Source organism: Panthera leo, chromosome E1 (genome assembly GCF_018350215.1).
Source record: "Panthera leo isolate Ple1 chromosome E1, P.leo_Ple1_pat1.1, whole genome shotgun sequence".
Classification (NCBI taxonomy): Eukaryota; Metazoa; Chordata; class Mammalia; order Carnivora; family Felidae; genus Panthera; species Panthera leo.
This window is the reverse complement of record NC_056692.1, coordinates 19,956,748-19,978,008: the sequence shown is the minus strand read 5'-3', so window position 1 is coordinate 19,978,008 and position 21,261 is coordinate 19,956,748. Positions and strand designations below refer to the sequence as shown.

General features: G+C 46.0%; 2 protein-coding genes and 1 pseudogene across 3 annotated transcripts in view; all 3 read right to left on the bottom strand.

Annotated features, from left to right (window-relative positions):
* Positions 1–1,425: 1,425 nt before the first annotated feature.
* Positions 1,426–16,876, bottom strand: RNF135 (ring finger protein 135). The gene is made up of 5 exons (XM_042916683.1): positions 16,471–16,876; positions 10,953–11,096; positions 7,016–7,136; positions 3,419–3,508; positions 1,426–2,630 (listed from the first exon to the last, which is right to left on the bottom strand). The coding sequence occupies exons 1-5, from the start codon at positions 16,843–16,845 to the stop codon at positions 2,101–2,103; spliced, it is 1,260 nt and encodes a 419-aa protein (XP_042772617.1). The 5' UTR covers positions 16,846–16,876; the 3' UTR covers positions 1,426–2,100.
* A 2,298-nt stretch (positions 16,877–19,174) lies between these two features.
* Positions 19,175–19,773, bottom strand: LOC122206204 (annotated as a pseudogene).
* ADAP2 (ArfGAP with dual PH domains 2) overlaps positions 19,761–21,261 on the bottom strand; it is a 34,182-nt gene continuing 32,681 nt past the window's right edge. Inside the window, exon 11 of one of the 2 annotated variants that reach the window (XM_042915149.1) lies at positions 19,761–19,836. In XM_042915149.1, coding sequence (XP_042771083.1) covers positions 19,823–19,836 — 14 coding nt within the window. In that variant the 3' untranslated portion in view covers positions 19,761–19,822. Of the gene's footprint in view, positions 19,837–20,737; positions 20,985–21,261 lie in introns of those variants that run through there. The other variant, XM_042915148.1, reaches the window with a different exon arrangement.

Here is a 21,261-nt window from a genome sequence, read left to right as displayed (position 1 = left end):
ATTACTGTAAACGTCAGATTCCTTTCAAGCAGAGGAAGGACTGTGTGATCAGGATAAGGCACGTGAAGGAGCTTCTGGGGTGGGTAGGAAGGTTTTATTTCTTGACCTAAAGTGTACTTAATAAGGGTGTTTATAATAATTTGTTATATTCCACATGTATTATGGAGTTTTCTTTTATTTACCTTGAGAGTGAGGGGCAGAGAGAGAGAGAGAGAGGGAGAGAAAGAATCCCAAGTAGGCTCCACACTGTCAGTGCAGAGCCTAATGTGGGGCTTGAACTCAGGAACCTGTGAGATCAAGACCTGAGCCGAAATCAAGAGTAGGACACTTAACCAACTGAGCCACCCAGGCACCCCTTTTATGGTTTTCTGTATCTGTTGTGTTATATAATAAAATGACTTTTAAAAATAGGGGAAACCAGGGCGCCTGGGTGGCTCAGTCGGTTGAGCGTCCGACTTCGGCTCAGGTCACGATCTCGTGGTCCGTGAGTTCGAGCCCCGCGTCGGGCTCTGGGCTGATGGCTCAGAGCCTGGAGCCTGCTTCCGATTCTGTGTCTCCTTCTCTCTCTGCCCCTCCCCCATTCATGCTCTGTCTCTCTCTGTCTCAAAAATAAATAAAAACGTTAAAAAAAAAAATAGGGGAAATCAAGAATGAAATGACACCCTATGCTGGCCAGACTGTCAGGTGTCCCCTATGACCCCCCACCTCCTGGTATTCCTGCCCTGTTTAATCCCTTCCCCTCGAGTGTGGGCAGGACTTGCAACTTGTTTTTAATCAACAGAATAAGGCAAAGGCAATAGGATGTATGTGGTTATGTGTATGTGATTATATTATACAAGATTTAAAGTCCATCTGGCTAGGAGATGTTCTGTTCCTTGTTGGCTTTGAGGACGTGAGGGGTACACTGCAGAGGCCCATGGGGTGAGGAACTGAGGGTGGTCCCCAGCCAACAGCCAGCAAGAAACTGAGGACCTCAGTCTGACAACCCAAGAGGAGCTGAATATTACCAACCACCATGTGAGTCTGGAAGGAGATCCTTCCCCAGTTGAGCCTCAGATGACACCACAGTGCTGGGTCACACCTTGACTGCAGCTTGTGAGACCCCCCAAGCAGAGGCCTTGTCTCAATGGTGCCCTGACTCCTGGCACAGAAACTGTGCCTCACTCCTCACAGAAACTGTGAGGTGCTGTGTGTTGTTTAAAACCACTGCATTCGTGGGGCGCCTGGGTGGCTCAGTCGGTTAAGCGTCCGACTTCGGCTCAGGTCACGATCTCGCGGTCTGTGGGTTCGAGCCCCGCGTCGGGCTCTGGGCTGGTGGCTCAGAGCCTGGAGCCTGCTTCCAATTCTGTGTCTCCCTCTCTCTCTGACCCTCCCCCGTTCATGCTCTGTCTCTCTCTGTCTCAAAAATAAATAAACTTTAAAAAAAAAAAAAAAAAACCACTGCATTCGTGGCCATGGTATTACACAGCAACTGATAATCTGCCCTGAGTTGGGGGTCCCTCAAACCACTCTCAGGTTCAGTGATTCACTAGAAGCACCCAGAGAACTCAGCAAAGTGACTGTAGTCTTGGTTACAATTTATTACAGTGAAAGGATACAGATTAAAATCAGCAGTAGTAAAAGGCACAGCACACAGGGCAGGAGCCAAGAGATCAACTATCCTCTCCCTGCGGAGTCACAAGGACAAGGTTAATTCTCCTAGTGACAGTTAGCGACAGTGTGTGGCAATGTACAAGGAGTATTGCCAACCAGGGAAGCTCACCCCAGCCTTGGAGTCCAGGGCTTTTACTGGGGGTCAGGCACCCAGGCAGAGTCTCCAGCCCCTCCAGAGGTCAAGGTGATAGCTCCTGGCCCGAGGCCCTCAGGTAAACAGACACTCTTATCAGGCAGGATATCCCAAGGGCTTAGGGGTTACCTCCCAGGAGCCAGTCAAGGGTCAATGCTTTCTGGGGAATGTGCAGTTTCAATGTCCCAAGCCTACAGTTAGCCCTTTTCTGCTCACCCATTAACTCTGGAAGTGGGATCTTTGGGAAGTTGCCAGCTACTTGAAACCAGAGGGAGAAACCGGGAGATCACCATGTTTTAAGACCCAGGGAACCTTTACACCTTTACTGGCCTTATAGTCAGAGCGTTTCCAGGATTTAAGCCATACAGCCAGAAGGCAGGGTGCAGAGGGGAGGAGGCAGAGATGGGGCACTCGTACAGAAGTGTCTCCTGATTGGCCACCGAATAGAAGGCAAGTTTGCCCTCTTCCAGGTCCAGCCAGATGCCCACCACCTTAGGTCTGTCAGAGCCCAGGATGGTTTCCTTGACCATGTGCCATGCAGAGAGCTGGCCAGTCCCCTTCCACTCTACACACCAGGAGTCTTCGGTCCTTCCCAGGGTCTGGTTGCGCCTCATCCCCCAGGAGGCCACCCCAACTGCCCAGTTGTTGCAGTGCTGAGTGTCTACTTCCCAGTACTGCTGCCCTGAAGAAAAGGCCTGGGAACATAAGACCTGGCAGGTCACAAACCTCTCGTGGCTCCAGAGATGGGTCTGCGGGCAGCGAGATACAGTCACCACCCGGCAGTCCTCGGACACCTCCAGACTACAGCAGTGGCTCCGAAGGTCAAAGGTCGGACTGATGGCCCCTGAGGAAAAGAACAAGGATATGATTAGCTCTCACCCTAAGAGCAAAATATAGCTTTGTAGCTTTTTTTTCTTTAAGTTTATTTATTTTTGAGAAAGAGAGAGAGAGAAAGAGACAAAGTGTGATTTGGGAAGGGGCAGAGAGAGAAGAGGAGACACAGAATCAGAAGCAGGCTCCAGGGTCTGAGCTGTCAGCACAAAGCCCAACGTGGGGCTCGAACTCCAGAATGGCGAGATCATGACCTGAGCCGAAGTCAGACGCCCAATCGACTGAGCCACCCAGACGCTTTGTATCTTTGAGTGTGATAAAGTTTACTTACACTGGCATTAAAATTGGTACCTCAATTTGCAGTCTTCTATCATGGTTCTAGTAACAATCCCCCCTTCACATCTTAACTTTTATTTCCCCACTTTAGCCTGGAATTTGGGAGTCTTCATCCCTTTTGTCTTTGTAATCAGCTCCCCTTTGAGCCGAAAACAGGCCCAGCAGCTGGGAGGTGGACTGACAGACCCCCAAGTTTTGTTTTGCTTTGTTTTGTTTTGTGTTGTGTTGTTTAATTCTTTTTTGAAAGAGAGGGAGGGAGCCCAAGTAGGGGAGAGGGGTGGAGAGAGAGAGAATCCTAAGCAGGCTCCACTCTGGGCACAGAGCCCAACACAGAACACGGGGCTCGATCCCACAACCCTGGGATTGTGACCTGAGCCAAAATCAGGTCAGGGTCGGACACTCCACCGACCAAGCCACCCAGGTGCCCCAGGCCAAAGCCAAGTTTTAAGCAGACTACATACTTACACTGAGCAAACCAGGAGGTCCTCGTGGGGGCAGGGTGACTGTGGTCAGGCAGCGGGCATGCAGAGGAAGATGGACCTTCTTGGAGTTCCACTAAGGAATCAAAACATTGGGAAGGGGAAAAAGTCTTATCAAAAAAAAAAAGGCAAATAGAATTATTCAAACATCGTGATCAGGGCACAGAACTTTTTTGTAGTGTCAGACTTGAATCAGACAGGACATCCAGCTCAGGTATTGATGTGGAAATGGTGGGGTTCAGAGCGAATGGTCAAGAAAGAATTCTTGAGACATTTTCAGTGCAAAAAGGTGGTTTCATTAAAGCTCGGGGACAGGACCCATGGGCAGAAAGAGCTGTACGTGGGTTGTGAGGGGTGGCTGACTATATACCTTCAAGTTGGGAGGGGGTTAGGGATAGAGTAAGTCTCTAAGGAATTTTGGAAGCAAGGTTTGTAGGACCTTGAGAGACCTAGCTGTTGTTAGGAAAAAGTCATTACTGTCTAGCAAAACCTCAGTCATGAAACCCTTCAGATGTATTATCATGCTCCTTATGCTTGGAGGATGACTGCTAACATATAATTGGGGGGACAGAGATAAAGGAGGTTTCCAAAGGAATGTTAAATGTCCCATATGTTAAAGTAGACTTATAGGCTCCTGGAGGGTTGGGATAATGTTAAGCTAAGACTGCCTTTTGCCCCTAGCAAAGTGTCAGCATGGAGGCAGCTGAACTCCCAGAGGAAGGTCACTCTGCTTGTTTCAGGACTTGTCAGTGGGCTGTAAGTTACCTTTGTTTCCCAAATCATTAAAAAAAAATCTTTTTTCAATGTTTATTTATTTTTGAGAGAGAGAGAGAGAGAGACAGAGCACGAGCAGGGGAGGGGCAGAGAGAAAGAGAGACACCGAATCAGAAGCAGGCTCTAGGCTCTGAGCTGTCAGCACAGAGCCCGACACCAGGCTCGAACTCACAGACTGTGAGATCATGACCTGAGCTGAAGTTGGATGCTTAACCGACTGAGCCACCCAGGCGCCCCATGTTTCCCACATCCTTATGTTCAGCCCCATGTTCTCACAGTGAGCTTTTTTTACTGCCTGTGTCCCTGGTAAGATTTAAGCTCCTTGCTGGTGTGAGAAGTAAGGGAGATGATTCATTTTCAGAAACACCAAATAGAAGCTGTGCTGTCTCATTAAAATAGGTTTACAACCTATTGGAAATATGTATGACCTCCCTCCCCATCCCCACCCCCCCCCCACACACACACACACCATGGAGTCCCAAACCCTTAGACACTTCACGTCCTGGTTCTTCTTCCCCTCTCCATTTCATGGGCTTATTTTCGCAGGCTTTGCAATGAGCATGCACCCAAGAACAAAGGGATGAGGGACTGAAAGTCTCTGCGTCACCTCAGGGAATGTACATTTGTTCCAATCAGACTACTTTTTGCCTGACATGGGCATAGGTGCCATCCGGGTAAGGCTGTAACCTCTGTAGTACTTAGCCAATGAGGAATCAGGGGAGGGACCTGCACGCCAGGAGATAAATTGTCTGCTGTAACTGCCCTCAGTGTGCCTGTCCATCAGACACCTGCTCTTGTAAGAACATTGATTAAAGCCTGGCTTCGCCATGCTCCAAGTCTCCATGTCCCTCCACTGATTGGGATGCTGGACTTATTTCTAACACTGGTAGAGACCTTGTTCATCTTTATGTTCTAAGCACCAAGCATAGTACCAGGCACATAGGAAGGGTTAGATGCACATGTATCAAATAAATTAGCTAATACCGTTTCAGGGCATCACTCTGACACCCAGAATATCCATGACCTCCCCACCGAATGCCATAAGTGCTTTAAAATGTTACTTTGTGTAAGTAAATTCTGAACGGGCACTCAAGAAACTACTACAAGCAGTTAACTGAAACTGCAATAGGCAAATTGGGCAAGGGTGGGAAGGAGACCTTCACTGTGTGCTTTTGTATTGTTTTGATTGCTGAATTAAAAATTTTAAATTTAATGCCAAAATTTAAACATTTTAATTAATTAATTACTTGAAGATTTTATTTTTAAGTAATCTCTACACCCAACTTGGGCCTTGAACTCACAACCCCAAGATCAAGAGTCACCTGCTCCACCGACTGAGCCAGCCAGGTACTACTAAAATTCTGATTTTAAATTTATGTGAGTAAATAAGATCATTAAGGAACCTAATCTAAACTTAGGGGTGCACAGGAGCCAAGAGGACACTTATTTCTCAGATAATTGCTCTAACTGGTTTCCTTGAGAAACTTCTCCCAAGGGATCATGTTTCTCCACCTAAATACAAAATAACTTTCTGGAGCGCCTGGGTAGGTCAGTAGGTTAAGCTTCCGACTTTGGCTCAGGTCATGATCTTGTGGTTTGTGGGTTCAAGCCCCACATTGGGCCCTGTGCTGACAGCTCAGAGCCTGGAGCCTGCTTCGGATTATGTGTCTCCCTCTCTCTCTGCCCCTCACCCACTTATGCTCTCTCTCTCTCAAAAATAAATAAACATTTAAAAAAAATTTTTTTAGGGACACCTGGGTGGCTCAGTCAGTTAAGCGTCTGACTTCAGCTCAGGTCATGATCTCAAGGCTTGTGAGTTCGAGCCCCGCATCCGGCTCTGTGCTCACAGCTCAGAGCCTGGAGCCTCTTCAGATTCTGGGTCTTTCTCTCTCTCTCTGCCCCTCCCCCACTCACGCTCTGTCTCTCTCTGTCTCTCAAAAATAAATAAACATTAAAAAACATTTTTTTAATTTTTTAAAATAACTTTTTAAGCAGAGCAAGATCATTTGAATATAAAAGTCGTTATAAGAGACATGTCCCTAAAGCATATAAAGCTGGCAGTGGCCAGACCAGGAGGCAGAAGAGAGGGAGCCCAGAGCTAATGTCTAAGGGACAGGCGTGAACTAACAGTTCTTCAGTCATGACTAGGGTTACAACAGAGAATGTACAAAGTCAAACAGAAAGGTTCCTTTCTATGTTTTTACTGTTTATTATTAGCACACTCACCAGAGATGATATGTTAATAGAACTTATCAAGGATGATTTACAAAATCGTATGCTTTGTTATCAAAGATATTTAATAAACATAAAAAGCAGCTTATTTCCTTTTTTTAATTTTTAAAAAAAGTTTATTTATTTATTTTGAGACAGAAACAGCACAAGTAGAGGAGGGGCAGAGAGAGAGGGAGACAGAGCGCGACAGCATGACCTGAGCTGAAACCAAGAGTTGGTCACTCAAACGACTGACCCACCCAGACCCCCCAAAAAAACAGCCTATTTCTGAATCTCCTCAGGTAGATAACACAGATGAGCAGTAAGCTAGCAAAATCAGGTCTAGGTTCTGGATGTATAGGTCTCGGAAAATGAGTTTCTATTTTTTAAAGGCCTGTGTTACATCATACCGCCAGTCATATCCAAAAAACATATCCAGCCACAAAAACACCTCAGCCCACTCTTTCCTCATTTACAGCAGCACAGGAATAACACAGCTGGGCTCTGGGATCCTATCCCCCAAAAACAAAGCCCTGGAACACTCTGTCATTTCCCCCAACTTCCATATTTAATACTCCACAAAATAAAATCACCTTACCCTGTGGTTGTTCTTCAAGGGCCTCTTTCCATGTCAAGTTTTCCCGTAATTTTTCCCGGATTTCTTCTAAGTCATGCAGAATGTCTCTCAGTTTTCTTTCGGGTGTGTGGGGAGTCACAAGCTTTGAAGAAACCAAGGAAAGACTATTGATGAATCATCCAAAATAAATTAATTAATTCAAGTCTCTTAAGGTATGCATCAAATAGCATATTCTGATTCTGCCGTCTCTAATTCTCTATGTGCCCCCTCACAAATTTTTCAAAACATAATTAGGCCCTCAGACCACATGCCTTGAAAGGAATCTGGAAGAATACAAAGGGCAGCAAAAATATTAAAGAGTGGTTATTTCTGGGTGGTGGGGTTATGGGTGATGTTCATTTTCTTTGCTTTTAAAAAAATTTTTTAATGTTTATTTATTTTTGAGAGAGAGAGAGAGAGCAAGAATAGGGGAGAAGCAAACAGAAAGGGAGAAATAGAATCTGAAACAGGCTCTAGGCTCTGAGCCATCAGCACAGACCCTGACACGGGACTCAAACTCACGAACCACGAGATCATGACCTGAGCAGAAGTTGGACACTTAATCGACTGAGCCACCCAGGCGCCCCTCATTTGCTTTCTTTAAACTGCTTGTTGGGCGCCTGGGTGGCGCAGTCGGTTAAGCGTCCGACTTCAGCCAGGTCGCGATCTCGCGGTCCGTGAGTTCGAGCCCCGCGTCGGGCTCTGGGCTGATGGCTCAGAGTCTGGAGCCTGCTTCTGATTCTGTGCCTCCCTCTCTCTCTGACCCTCCCCCGTTCATGCTCTGTCTCTCTCTGTCCCAAAAATAAATAAAAAACGTTGAAAAAAAAAATTTAAAAAAAAAAAAAACTGCTTGTGTATTTTCTAGTATTTTCTACAATAAACATGGATTTCTTAAGTAATACCAAAAAAAGTATTAAAATTTGTAAGCCCATCCTATAGGGGCTTTACAAAATAAATAATACAGATAGTCACCAAGATAAGCTTCAGAGGCCAGAATAATCTTCTCCAAGAAGCTACCATTATATCATCTCTCTTCTCAAGAGCCAGCATAGACATGTTGCTGCCATCCAGGTCCTCCCAGCTCTCTCAGGCCTCTAATCTATGCTCCCTGATTGTCTTTAACCTGTCATTCCCCAACACAGCCTCCCATTTGCTCCCACCTTCCCACCTTTGGTCCCTGACTTTCCTTCCCAACTTTGCATATCCTATTTGCATATCCCACTCTTCTTACCACTCATAAAGTAGCAGGCCCATTGGACTGAGTACTTTCCACGGCTTACTTCTAATTTTTAAAACAACCTTCCAAGGTGGGTTTGCTATTCCCATTTAAAAAAAGAAGTTACTGGGGCGCCTGGGTGGCGCAGTCGGTTAAGCGTCCGACTTCAGCCAGGTCACGATCTTGCGGTCCGTGAGTTCGAGCCCCGCGTCAGGCTCTGGGCTGATGGCTCGGAGCCTGGAGCCTGTTTCCGATTCTGTGTCTCCCTCTCTCTCTGCCCCTCCCCCGTTCATGCTCTGTCTCTCTCTGTCCCAAAAATAAATAAAAAACGTTGAAAAAAATTTTTTTAATAAAAAAAGAAGTTACATCACTCATATGAGGCCTTTAAGACATAGAACAGATGAACATAAGAGAAAGAAATCGAAAATAATATAAAAACAGGGAGGGGGACAAAACAGAAGAGACTCATAAATATGGAGAACAAACTGAGGGTTACAGGAGGGGTTGTGGGAGGGGGGATGGGCTAAATGGGTAGGGGGCATTAAGGAATCTACTCCTGAAATCATTGTTGCACTATATGCTAACTAATTTGGATGTAAATTTAAAAAATAAAATTAAAAATAATAATAATAATAAATACAAAAAGAAGTTACAGTTACACCTCATGGAGGTGAACTAAATTGCCACAGTGAATTTTATCGACCTGCATTTTCCCATCACTTGAGCACTTTTTTTTAATGTTTATTTATTTTTTTGAGAGAGAGACAGAGAGAGAGAGAGAGAGACAGAGACAGAGCATTAGCAGGGGAGTGGCAGAAAAAGAGGGAGACACAGAATCCGAAGCAGGTTCCAGGCTCCGGGCTGTCAACAAAGAGTCCAATGAAGGGCTTGAGCCCATGAACCACGAGATCATGACCTGAGCCGAAGTCAGATGCTTAACCAACTGAGCCACCCAGGAGCCCCTACTTGAGCGCTTTTTTATACCAGAGCTCTTTTTGCCCAAGGTCAGAATACAAGCCAGCAGCAATGCCAAGGGGGGAAGTCAGACCCTCAGGCTTTTCTCCCCCCAACACCTTGCATCCCTGAAGACCCGTGTATTCACTCCTTCAATGAGCATTTGTTGAACACCTAACTATGTGTCCAGCACTGTGGTAGGCCTGAGGATACAAGAGTGAACAAAAGAACAAAAGCCATCAAGGTCTCTACCCTAATGAAGCTTAGAATCCAGGGTAGGGGAAGTGGGAGAACAAACAGGAATAAATTATGGCACCAATCATTATCAAGTTCCAACTTGTGATAACTGTTACAAATGAAGTCATAAGGGCTTCTCTAACAGGGAGACTTGTTCGAGGAAATCAGTGAAGGTTTCTCCCGGAAAGTGATGATCTAGCTGGGTCTGAAGGATGAGCAGGCATTACCTAGGTGGCAGAGTGAAAGAAGAACATTCCATGGAGCGCACCCTGCTGGTGGGAAGAAGCACGACACCCTGGAGGTACTGATGTGGACCACGGTGGCTGCAGCTTGAAGAGCCCCAGGGTGAGGAGGGTGAGGGGACCCAGATGGAAAGAGACAGGAGAGGCAGACAAGGGCAGGAGTCCCACAGGTCCCTGTTGGTTCTGTGAGGACTGCTGGGATTTGAGTCTTAATCCCCCACAAACAGATGGCGCTGGAGATGTTGTAAATCAGATTTGTGTTTGAGAGGACCATGAGGAGAGCAGACCAGTGCGAACAGAGTGGAGTAATTAATTATTGCAGCAATCTAGGCAAGAAATGATCAGAGGCTTTGATCAGAGATGTCTCCAGAAAGCTCAAGAGTAGTCAATAGATTCTAGGGATGTTTAGGCTGGTGAGGGAAGGGGTGACATGATTCCCAGGTTTCTGGCTTGTACACTTAGAAGGATATAACAGGCCCAGTCATTGAGATGGAAACAGTTTGGGACATTTTTTTATAAGTTTATTTATTTATTTTTGAAGCGGGGAGGGGCAGAGAGAGAGAAGCGGACAGAGGATCTGAAGCAGGCTCTGTGCTGTGCTTAACCAACTGAGCCACCCAGGCACCCCAGTTTGGGGCACTTTAAGTACGGTGTACCTTTGAGATACCAAGAGGAAAAGGTGAGAAGGAAGATATCAGACCATAGCTCAGAGAAAGGTCCAGGCTGGAGCTACGGTGTTCACAGGGTGGTAATTAAAGCCATGGTGTGGGAAAGACCACGCAGGGGGAAGAAAAAGCAATGTACAAGTCAGCCTTGAGGAATCTGGGCACTTCATTGCTGAGGAGAGGAAAAGAGAGTGAGCCTGCAAGACAGACGGAGAAGACGCCAGCCAGAGAGAAACAGGAGAAGGTCAGAACAATCCTGTCCTAGAAGCTGAGGAAGCTTCAGGAATGAAGGTGTGGCCAAAGACTGCTGAAAGGTCAGTGAAGATGAGGACGAGACTATCTGCAGGATTTGCACAGAGGTCACTGGGGATCTCAGAGCTGGTTAGGTACAGGGCTAAGGATGGAACCTGACCCACCAGAAGCTCCCCCGCCTTGCCTCCAGCATTCCACGCTTCTGCTCAAACATGTTTGACAGTAGGAAAATGGTAACAGATGAAGACTTACTGCATCCTTCAACTTCCAAACACGTTCATGTTGCTCCAATTGGAAGCTGTCCCTAGCCCTGCCCCCGGCACACCCTTTCCCCCTCCTGGCTGGGTGCCTACCAAGCTCTGGGTGCTCCCTTCATTGTCTGGTCCGGGCTCCGGGAGGTGTGTCTGACTCTGAAGACTCCTGACAAGGTCTACAAGCTGTTCCACCAACTCTTCCAGCTCATGCCCAGCTTCTGTGATGCTCTTCTGTGCCGCCGCCTTTAAAAGAACAAAGAAGAACACAAAGCTGGACCAGGAAGCAGCTCCAGACAGGGAAGTTGTAAACACCGGATAAAGGAAGCAGGCAAGTAGGTGACGAAGATGTCCAGAGGACAAGGAGGTACACTTCCTAGACCTTTTGCGTGCCTACTGATCATTTGGCGGCCATAACAGGGAAACAGAGACCATCCACAGGAGTGGGGTGGGGGGTGGTGAGAGTGAAGCGTGAAGGGATGAGAGGGGTCATTCTGCAGAGGAGGTCAGAGAGGAAACGGAGAGCCTGGAGATTTGGCAGGGTGGGTGCAGCCAGCAAGGTGACAGGGGCAGTGGAAGGAATCAAACTAGAGAGGTTTAAGGTCCAGTGTCACCAGAATCATCCTGTGTCCTTACCACTCCTTTCAAGGTAAAAGTGACCCTTCCTCCTTCTCCTCTTAAACGGTGCAGAGACTCAACCTAACTGATCATTGTGCAGGGATTGAGGAAACTTTCAAGTGATGCACAGATGTAAGCTCCTTTTGTTTGGTTATTGATGTCCTGTACATTTTTAAAAATTTTTAATGTTTATTTACTTTTGAGAGAGAGAGAGACAGAGCACAAGCAAGGGAGGGGCAGAGAGAGAGGGAGACATAGAATCTGAAGCACGCTCCAGTGCAGAGCCCAACGCGGGGATTGAACCCATGAACCGTGATATCATGATCTGAGCCGAAGTCAGACGCTTACCTCACTGAGCCACCCAGGCACCCCTGACGCCCTATACATTTAAGGCAACATTCAAACTAGAGCGCTAAACAACCCCACTTAAAGACCTTGATTTGCTCAGCGGCCTGGCTGGGAGTGGAAGTAAGTTCTGCAGCCAACATTCTGGAACAACCTCAAGACCCTCATCAGAGGCAGGATGGGCTCAGACTTCAAAGGATGAAGTCTGGAATTGCATTCCCTCCACAAGGGGTCCTATGTCAAGTCACAGAAATACACAGTGTTCATCATCCAACTGTCAATAAACCAGTTTTTATAACTTTGTTCTGATACTTTTCTTTTTTAAATCATGTTGGAACCTCAAAATCTGAAATTAACCCAGGACCTTCTGCATCTCCAAGAAGCCTGACATCCCTCTGGGGCACCTGGGTGGCTCAGTCTGTTAAGTGTCCAATTCTTTACTTCAGCTCAGGTTATGATCTCATGGTCATGAGATTGAGCCCCACGTCGGACTCTGCACTGACAGCACAGAGCCTGCTTGGGATTCTCTCTCCCCCTCTCTCTGTCCCTCTCCACTCACATGCTTTCTCTCTCTCAAAATAAATAAACATATAAATAAACATATAAATATAAACATATAAATAAACATATAAATAAAAATAAAAATAAAAATAAAAATATAAATATAAATATAAATATAAATATAAATATAAATATAAATATAAATATAAATATAAATATACTTTGTGTTCCCTCCACATAGAAACATCACAGAACAGACACTGTCAAAAGCAATTATGTCAGAACTCTGGAAAAGGCTCAGAGGGAAATTTATAACTGTAAATTCCTGCATTAAAAAAGAAGAAGGATCTCAAATCAATCACTTACATTTATTTATACCTTGAGGAACCAGGGGAAAAAAAGGGCAAACCAAACCCAAAGCTAACAGAAGGAAGGAAATAATAAAGATTATGGGAGATAAATAAAATGGAGAATGTAAAACCAATAGAGATATGAATGAAACAAAAGTTGGTTCTTTGAAAAAAATCAACAAACTGACTAATCTTTAGCTAGACTGATAAAGAAAAAGAAAGACGAAACATAAATGACCAAAATCAGAAAGAAAGCAAAGTGGAGACATTACTACTGACCTTACAGAATAAAATTTAAGAGAATATTATGAACTTATTATGCCAACAAATTAGATAACTTACATGAAATGGATAAACTCCTAGAAACACAAATTACCTAAACTGACTTAAAAATAAACAGAAAAATGTCAACAGAGGTATAACAAATAAAGAGATTGAATCAGTAATCAAAATCCCAACAAAGAAAAATCTAGGACCAGATGGCTTCACTGGTGAATTCTACCAAATGCTTAAAGAAGAATTAACAAGAGTCCTTCTCAAAGTCTTCCAAAACATAGAAGAGGAGGGAATGTTTCCTAACTCCTCAGTGAGGCCAGTATAACCCTGTTGCCAAAGCTAGACAAACACATCACAAGAAAATCACAGACCAATAGCCCTTAACAAAATACTAGCAAACTAAGTCCAGTGGCGTATTAAAAGAATAATACACCACGATCAAGTGGAATTTATCCCAGGAGTGCAAAGTGGTACAACTTAAGAAAAACAACCAGTGTGATATACCACATTAATAGAATGAAGGGATAAAAACCACATAATCTTTTCATTTGATGCAGACAAGGCATTTGACAAAATCCAACACCCTTTCATGATTAAAACACTCAGAAAACCAGGAATAGAAAGGAAATTCCTCAACATAATAAAGGGAGTTTATGAGAAATCCACAACTAACATCACACTCAATGGTGAAAGACTAAGAGCGGGACTAAGGCTCTAAGAGCGGGAACAAAACAAGCATGCTTGATTGCACCTCTGCTACCTGACATTGTACTGGAAATTTTAGCCGGAGCAATTAGACAAGAAATAAAAGGCACCTATCGGGTGCCTGGGTGGCTCAGTGGGTTAAGCATCTGGCTCTTGATTTCGGCTCAGGTCATGATCTCATAGTTCTTGAGGTTGAGCCCCATGTCTAGCTGTGAGCTGACAGTACAGAGCCTGCTTGGGATTCTCTGTCTCCCTCTCCCTCTGCCACTCCCCTGTACATGCACCTGTGTGCTCGCTCACTCTCTCTCAAAAATAAACATTAAAAAAAAAAAAAAAAGGCATCCCAACTGGAAAAGAAGAAAAGATGCTCTCTACTCACATGACATGATCTTATAAATAAAATCCTAAAGATCTTATAAATAAAATACACAAGAAAGCTACTAGAGCTAGTAAACGAATTCAGCAACGTTGAAAGGCGCAAGATCAACACACAAAAAATAGTGTTTTTATACCCCTGCAGTGAGCAATCAAAAAAAGAAATTAAGAACCCAACTGCATGTATAACAGTACCTAAAAGGATGAAAATACCTAGGAATATATTTAACCAAGGAGATGAAATAACTTCTATTTTTGAAAACTACAGAGCTTCACTGAAAGAAAGTTAAGAAGACCTAAATAAATGGAAACACATTCCATGTTTTTGGAAGAAGACTTAATATTGTTAAAGATGTCATACTCAACACAATCCCTCTCAAAATTCCAACAGCCTTGTTTGCAGAATGATAACATCAATTTTCAAATTCATATGGAATTGCAGGGAGAGCCAGAACAATCTTGAAAAAGAACAGGGTCAGACAGACTTACACTTCCTGATTTCAAAATTTATTACAAAACTATATTAATCAAAACAATGTGGTACTGACATAGGGATAGATTCCCCCGCCCCCCCCCCCCAAAAAAAAAACCTAATGGACTAGAATTAGGAGTCTAGCAATAAACCCATTCATCTATGGCCAACTGATTTTTTATGAGGGTTCCAAGTTCACTCAATGGAGAAAAACACTCTCTTCAACAAACGGTATTGGGACAGCTAGATTTTCACATGCAACGGAATAAAGTTGGACCCCTACCTCATGCCATATAGAAAGACGAACTCAAAATGGGTCAGCAACCTCAAAACAAGCCTTATTACCATAAAACTCTCAGGAGAATATACGGGGATAAATCTTCGTTAACTCAGAATTTGGTGGTGGATTTAGATACGACACCAGAAACAAGAACAATAAAAGAAGAAATAGATACACTGGACATCAGCAAAACTTAAAATGTGTGTGCATCAGGGGACATTAGCAAGAAAGTAAAAAGGCAACCCACGAGATGGGGGAATATATTTGCAAGTCATATACCTGATAAGGGCTTAATATCCAGAATTTATAAAGAATTGCTAACACTCCACAAGAAAAAGACAACCCAAATTTTTTTAAGTTATTTATTTATTTTGAGACAGAGTGTGTGTGAGAGCAGGGGAGGGGCAGAGAAAGAGGGAGAGAAAAAGAATCCCGAACTGTAAGCACAGAGCCCGACCCCAGGCTTGAACTCACAAACTGTGAGATCTTGATGTGAGCTTTAACCGGGTCCAGCGCTTAACTGACTGAGCCACCCAGGCGCCCAAAGACAACCCAATTAAAAACAAAAACAAAAACAAAAAACAGTCAAAGGACCTGAATAAACATTTCTCCAACGAAGATACATAAATTAGCAATAAGCCCATGAAAAGATGATCAGTCAACATCATTAATCATTCGGGAAATGCAGATCCCACTAGGACTTCATGCCTAACAGGAAAGGTATACTAAAAACAAAGTGGCAGGAGGGAGAGGGGAATAAAAATAAAATGAAAAATAACAAATGTTGTTATTTTGCCAACAAATGTTGGCAAGGATGTGGAAACATCAGGATGTTGCCAATGGAATGTAAAATGTTGCTGCTGTAGAAAATGGTTTGGCTGTGTTCCTCAGTAAGTTCAACAGAATTCCCGTACAAACCCGCAAGTCCACTCCTAGGTATTTACCCAAAAGAACGGAGAAGAAGGGCTGGGTTACTTGGACACCAGTGTTCAGTGCATCACGACTCACAATAATCAGAAGGTAGAAACAATCCAAGCGGCCATCCGTGTACAAATGGATAAACAAAATGTGGTCCATACACGCAATGGAATATTATTCAGCCACAAAAAGGAGTAAGATTCAGGTGCACGCTACAACATGAAGGAACCCTGAAAACACTACGGGAAGTGGAAGGAGCCAGACACAAGGGGACAAATATTATATGATCCCACGTATATGAAATACCTAGAGTAGGCAAATGATAGAGACAAAAAACAGACCAGACGTTACCAGGAACTGCAGGGAGATGGAATGAGAAGTTACTGCTTAAGGGGTGCCAGAGTGTTTGTGGTGCTGACATTCTGGAAACAGAAAGTGATAGTTGCCCATCACTGTGGATATAACTAACGCCACTGAACATTTTTAAAAAATGGTTAGACGGACCGGTCTTGGGCTGAATCTTACCCCAGTATAAAAATGTTCAAAGAGACAGACTGCGGAAAGACTGGAAAGAAGTGGCAACGTGCTGAGGAGCAGCTAGAGCGGCCGGGCTGTCAGGAGGCGGCTTTTTCCCAGCGTGCGTGTACTTGTCCGCACCGCCCCGAGAGCGGGAGGGCCCAGGGTGAGAGCAGGCGGGCCGGGGCAGGGGGGAGAGCGGGGGGCCGCGGGCAGGCGCGCGGGGCCGAGGGGCGCGACGGCGGCGCGGGTCCGCCTCCCTACCGGCAGCTGGGCGGCGCGGCGCGGGGGCGGGCGCGCGGGCTCGGGCGCGGCGCCGGCGGCGGCTCCCCGGGCGGGAGCGGCGCCGGGGGCTTCCTTCAGCTCGCGCAGCGCCCGGCTGTACTTGTCGGCCAGCTCCTGCAGCAGCGTGTTCTTCCGCAGCTGCGGAGGCTGCGCGGCGCCCTCGCGGCAGGTGGGGCAGGAGCGCCGGCGGCCGGGGCTGCCGGCGGCCCACAGGCCCTTCAGGCAGTCGCGGCAGAAGCTGTGGCCGCAGGGCAGGGTGGCGGGCCAGGCGAGCAGCCCTTGACAGATGATGCAGCCCAGGTCGTCCTCGGCCAGCCACACGGGGATAGCCAGGCCGGGGTCCAGGCCCGCCATGGTGACCAGGCCGCCCCCAGGCGCCGGGCCGCGGAAGTCGGGGCCGCGTCGGGGACCGCCCGCCCGCCCGCGTCGTCGTCTCCTTCCGCTGCTCCCTCGACCTTCCACTCCCCGCCTGGGTCCACCCATTTTTCCTGACTTCGGTCCCGCTGAGAGCGGACCTCGGCCCTCCCCCGCCCAGCGAGCGTCGCCCTAGGGCCGAGCTGGCCTGAGTCACAGCCACCTGCGCGTGGAGATCAGCTCCTCCCGAGCGCTAGGAAACGCTGATGTCCTAGAGACCCTTTAGCTTGATGCCTGCCCCGCCACCCCCCCACCCCCACCCAGGCCCGTTAAAACGTAACCCCGACAACTCTTGCGAGAAGAAAGAGAGGGTTCGAGTCAAGAACTTGTTTGTGAGAATGCACCCACTGGATGTCATCCAGCCTCCAAGTAGTAAAGAATTAAAGACTACCCGGTGCACATAGCTGGGGAGCTCTTTAAAAATACCGATGTTGGGGCTCCACTCCCAAAGAGTCTGATTTCATCGTCTAGGGGGAAGCTCGGCGCCGGCGCCGGTATTCTTAAAAACCTCCCCGAGATGATTCTAACGCTCAAAGTTGAGTGACCCCTAGCGATTTTCAAATCGCTATTGCAATGCAGAACTGTGCCGCTGGCTCCGTACCGCTCCCTGCTGGCTGAAAGCACATTACCCAACAGGCATCCGGACCAAAATTCTAGAAAGCCTGTTTTCTTGAGGTAGCGCGCTTGGGCCTTGTTTGGGCTTACTCGCTTCCTTGGCTCCTCTTATTCCAGTTCCAGGCTCATTGCAACAAGAAGACGTTGGAGCTGGAAGAGCATCAAATCCTCCCCCAAACACAAAGGAACTTTCAGGTTTACACGGCAATGATTGAGTGCCAGAGACCAGAACCCCCATCTCTGATTTGTTGAAATGAGCTAACAGTGTCTCATATTTTACCTCACCCCATCTCGCCAGGTCCCAAAGTAGGTACGAGATAATGCAAATTTGTGGCTATTTCCTGTACCGGAAGTGACAAGTAGTAGTCAATAGAACTACATACTAGGCCACTCATGGAAGTTTCCAGCTCTTTCCAGCACCTGCTGGGATTAACACTTCTCTGACCCACTTGAAACATGCAGAGTACTTGTTATTTTTCCATCAGCTTAAAGAGCTAGTAAGTCATTGTATCCCTTTCTGCCAAATGCCCTGTGAAAATGAGCCCATCAATTGGTGACCTGGGTCTCTGAGTGTCCAAGATGAGCAGACCCCCTGCAGACCCATACTAGAACATGCAGTAAAGGAGGAAAATAAACTTGGCATACGTTAAGCTTACTGAGATTTAGTGGGGCAGCTTTACTTAGCCTATCCTGGTTGATATATTATTGCCTGGATTGTGTTCCATGGTTTCCTCATTTGTAGTAAACTCAGCTCCTCCATGCCCGTCTTTTCTGAAATATAGACACAATACCAAAGACACATGCTCAAATTTTCCATCTTAAAAAATAAAATTTTTGAAGGGGCACCTGGGTAGCTCAGTAGGTTAAACGCCCGCCTTCGGCTCAGGTCATGATCTCACGGTTCGTGGATTCGAGCCCCGGGTCAGGCTCTGTGCTGACAGCTCAGAGCCTGCAGCCTGCTTTGGATTCCGTGTCTCCCATTCTCTGTCCTTCCTTTGCTCGCACTCTCTCTTTCTCTTCTGTCTCTCAAAAATAAATAAACGTTCAAAAAATTTTTTTTCATTAAATAAAATCTTGGAGAGAAGCATCCTCTAGCCACCTCTCCTCCTCTTCTCTACGAGACACCTAAGTTTCTTGAAAGAGCAGATTAACCAATGCTCTTCAAACATCTTCTTGGACACTTCCTAAAAGTTACGTGCAAAAACATGCAATGGTTACCAGAAAAGGGGTAGGGGTGGGTAGTCAGCCCTAGATGTAAAGACCCATGAACAAGGCTCATTTTCTGTCGGAGAGTCTGACATCATTGTTAAATTCAAACAGATGTGCTAATCCACATCACTGTGACACTGGGTTCTAATATTAAGAAAGATGGGAAAGGACAAGTTCCTGAATTTGTGCACTGGACGAAATGGCAGTATGACTGCCATTAACATCTATCAGTGCTTTGCCCTTACTGGATTCCTTCAGGGACAAAGTATATTTTGTCAGGGGAAGAAGTCGTTAAATGTACATCATCCTTATTTCCACTCTACTCTATGTGAATTCAAAATATCCAAATATAAGCCCAAGCACCCTATTTTAATATTTATTTGTTTGTGTATTCATTCATTCCTTCCCTCCCTTATTTATTGAGGAATAAACAATTTCATTGGGCTCAGACCAGGAGTCCGTGGGCCTTGAGGACTTCTGTGTATTTGTCGGTCTTCTTCACATTGTTTTTGGCCTGTTTCTGTAGCCTCATGAAATGCTTTTTCTTCCTGTAATGGATCTTGGACTTCTCCTTCCTCTTCTCCTCCAGGGTGGCTGTTACAGCCTGGTACTTCCAGCCCACCTCATGAGCCAGGTGCTCAGGTAAGGAAATGTTCGTGTAGGCTTCAGACGCACAACCTTGAGGGCACCGGGAACCACCATCCCCTTTTTCTTGTCATAGAGTGGCAAGATCCCATCAAACACATTGAGGCGGTCCAGGGAAGCCTGGCCTCCTATGGTCCTGTGGGGCAGCGTGCCTTACACTGTCCTCCAGAAGATGCGGCTGGGCTCTGGAGATGGGCCACGGGATGGGTTGAGGCTCAGCGGCTTGTGGAGGAAAGCCAGGTACTTTATGTTTTTGTAGAAATTGCCAGAAGTGCCGATGCCCTCATAGCACACCACTACAACCTTCCAGCCCAGCAGCACCTGTTTAGACACAGTGGCTTCCAGGTGGCCCAGGGGATGGCCCCGGCCATTGAGCACCAGGACCTGCCCCTCCTCCATCTTAAGCAGCTGCCTGGGGAAAACACCCCATTTTTAATGCCAAACTTTGTCACCAACAAAAATCTGCAAAAAAACAAAGGAAGTCGTAAACCCTGACCTCAATGCCTTAAGAAGCCTTCACTGGCACTGTTAAGAGAATGGGGAAAAACTGTTAACAGATTGGGGGAAAATATTTGCACATCCCATGTTTGTCAAAGGACTAGCATCAAGAAAGTATAAAGTACCCCTGGGGTGCCTGGGTGGCTCATTCAGTTGAGCATTCAACTCTTGATTTCAGCTCAGGTCATGATCCCAGAGTAGTGGGATCAAGCTCCACCATGGGCTTCACGCTGGGCATGGAGCCTGCTGAGCAATCTTTCTCTCTCTGCCCCTGCCCCACTCACAGGCACGCCCTCTAAATTTAAAAATCAAAACAAAAAAGAACTTTCAAAACAATAAAGAAATGATGCAATTAAAAAATGAGATTTGGGGGTGCCCAGGTGGCTCAGTCAGTTAAGTGTCAGACTTTGGCTCAGATCATGATCTCCCAGTTCATGAGTTCAAGCCTCACACCAGGCTCTCTGCTGTCAGCGCAGACCCGCTTGGAATCCTCTGTCTCCCTTCTCTCTGCCCCTCCCTCTCCCTCTCTCTTTCTGTCTGTCTGTCTCTCTCTCTCTCTTAAAAATAAAAAAACAAAATTTAAAAAAAATTTTTTTAAACGTTTTTATTTACTTTTGAGACAGAGACAGAGAATGAACGGGGGAGGGTCACAGACAGAGGGAGACACAGAGTCTGAAACAGGCTCCAGGCTCTGAGCTGTCAGCACAGAGCCCGACGCGGGGCTCGAACTCACGGACTGTGAGATCATGACCTGAGCCGAAGTCGGACACTCAACCGACCAAGCCACCCAGGCGCCCCAAAAAAACAAAATTTTTGAAAAATGAGACATAGGCACAGTCACTTCTCCAAAGATATAAAGTTGGCCGATAAGCACATGAAAAGATGTTCAGCATCATCAACCGCTAGAGAAACGCAAATGAAAACCACAGAGATAACACTATATATCTACTGAAACTACTAAAATTAAGAATACTGACAATACCAAGTGCTGGTGAAGATACAGAATGACTGGAACTCTCTGCCTGGTTCTGTGGCACAACAGACCATTGGACTTTTGGGCAGAGTAACTAGAACTCTCATACGTTGCTACCGGAAATGTGAAATGGCCCGCTCTGGAAAACAGTTTGACAGTTTGTTATAAAGGTAAACATACATCCACCACATGACCTGGCAGTTTCACTCCAATATTGTTGTGTGTATCCACAATTCGCTCCTTTTTATTGCTGAGTACTATTCCATTGAGTAAACAAACTGTGGTACGTCCATCCAATGCAATACTACTCAGCAACAACGGGAAGAATTGTTGATACCTGCAATGACTTGGATGAATCTCAGAGACGTTATATGAAAGAAGCCAGTCTCAAAAATCACATATGATGTAAAAAAAAT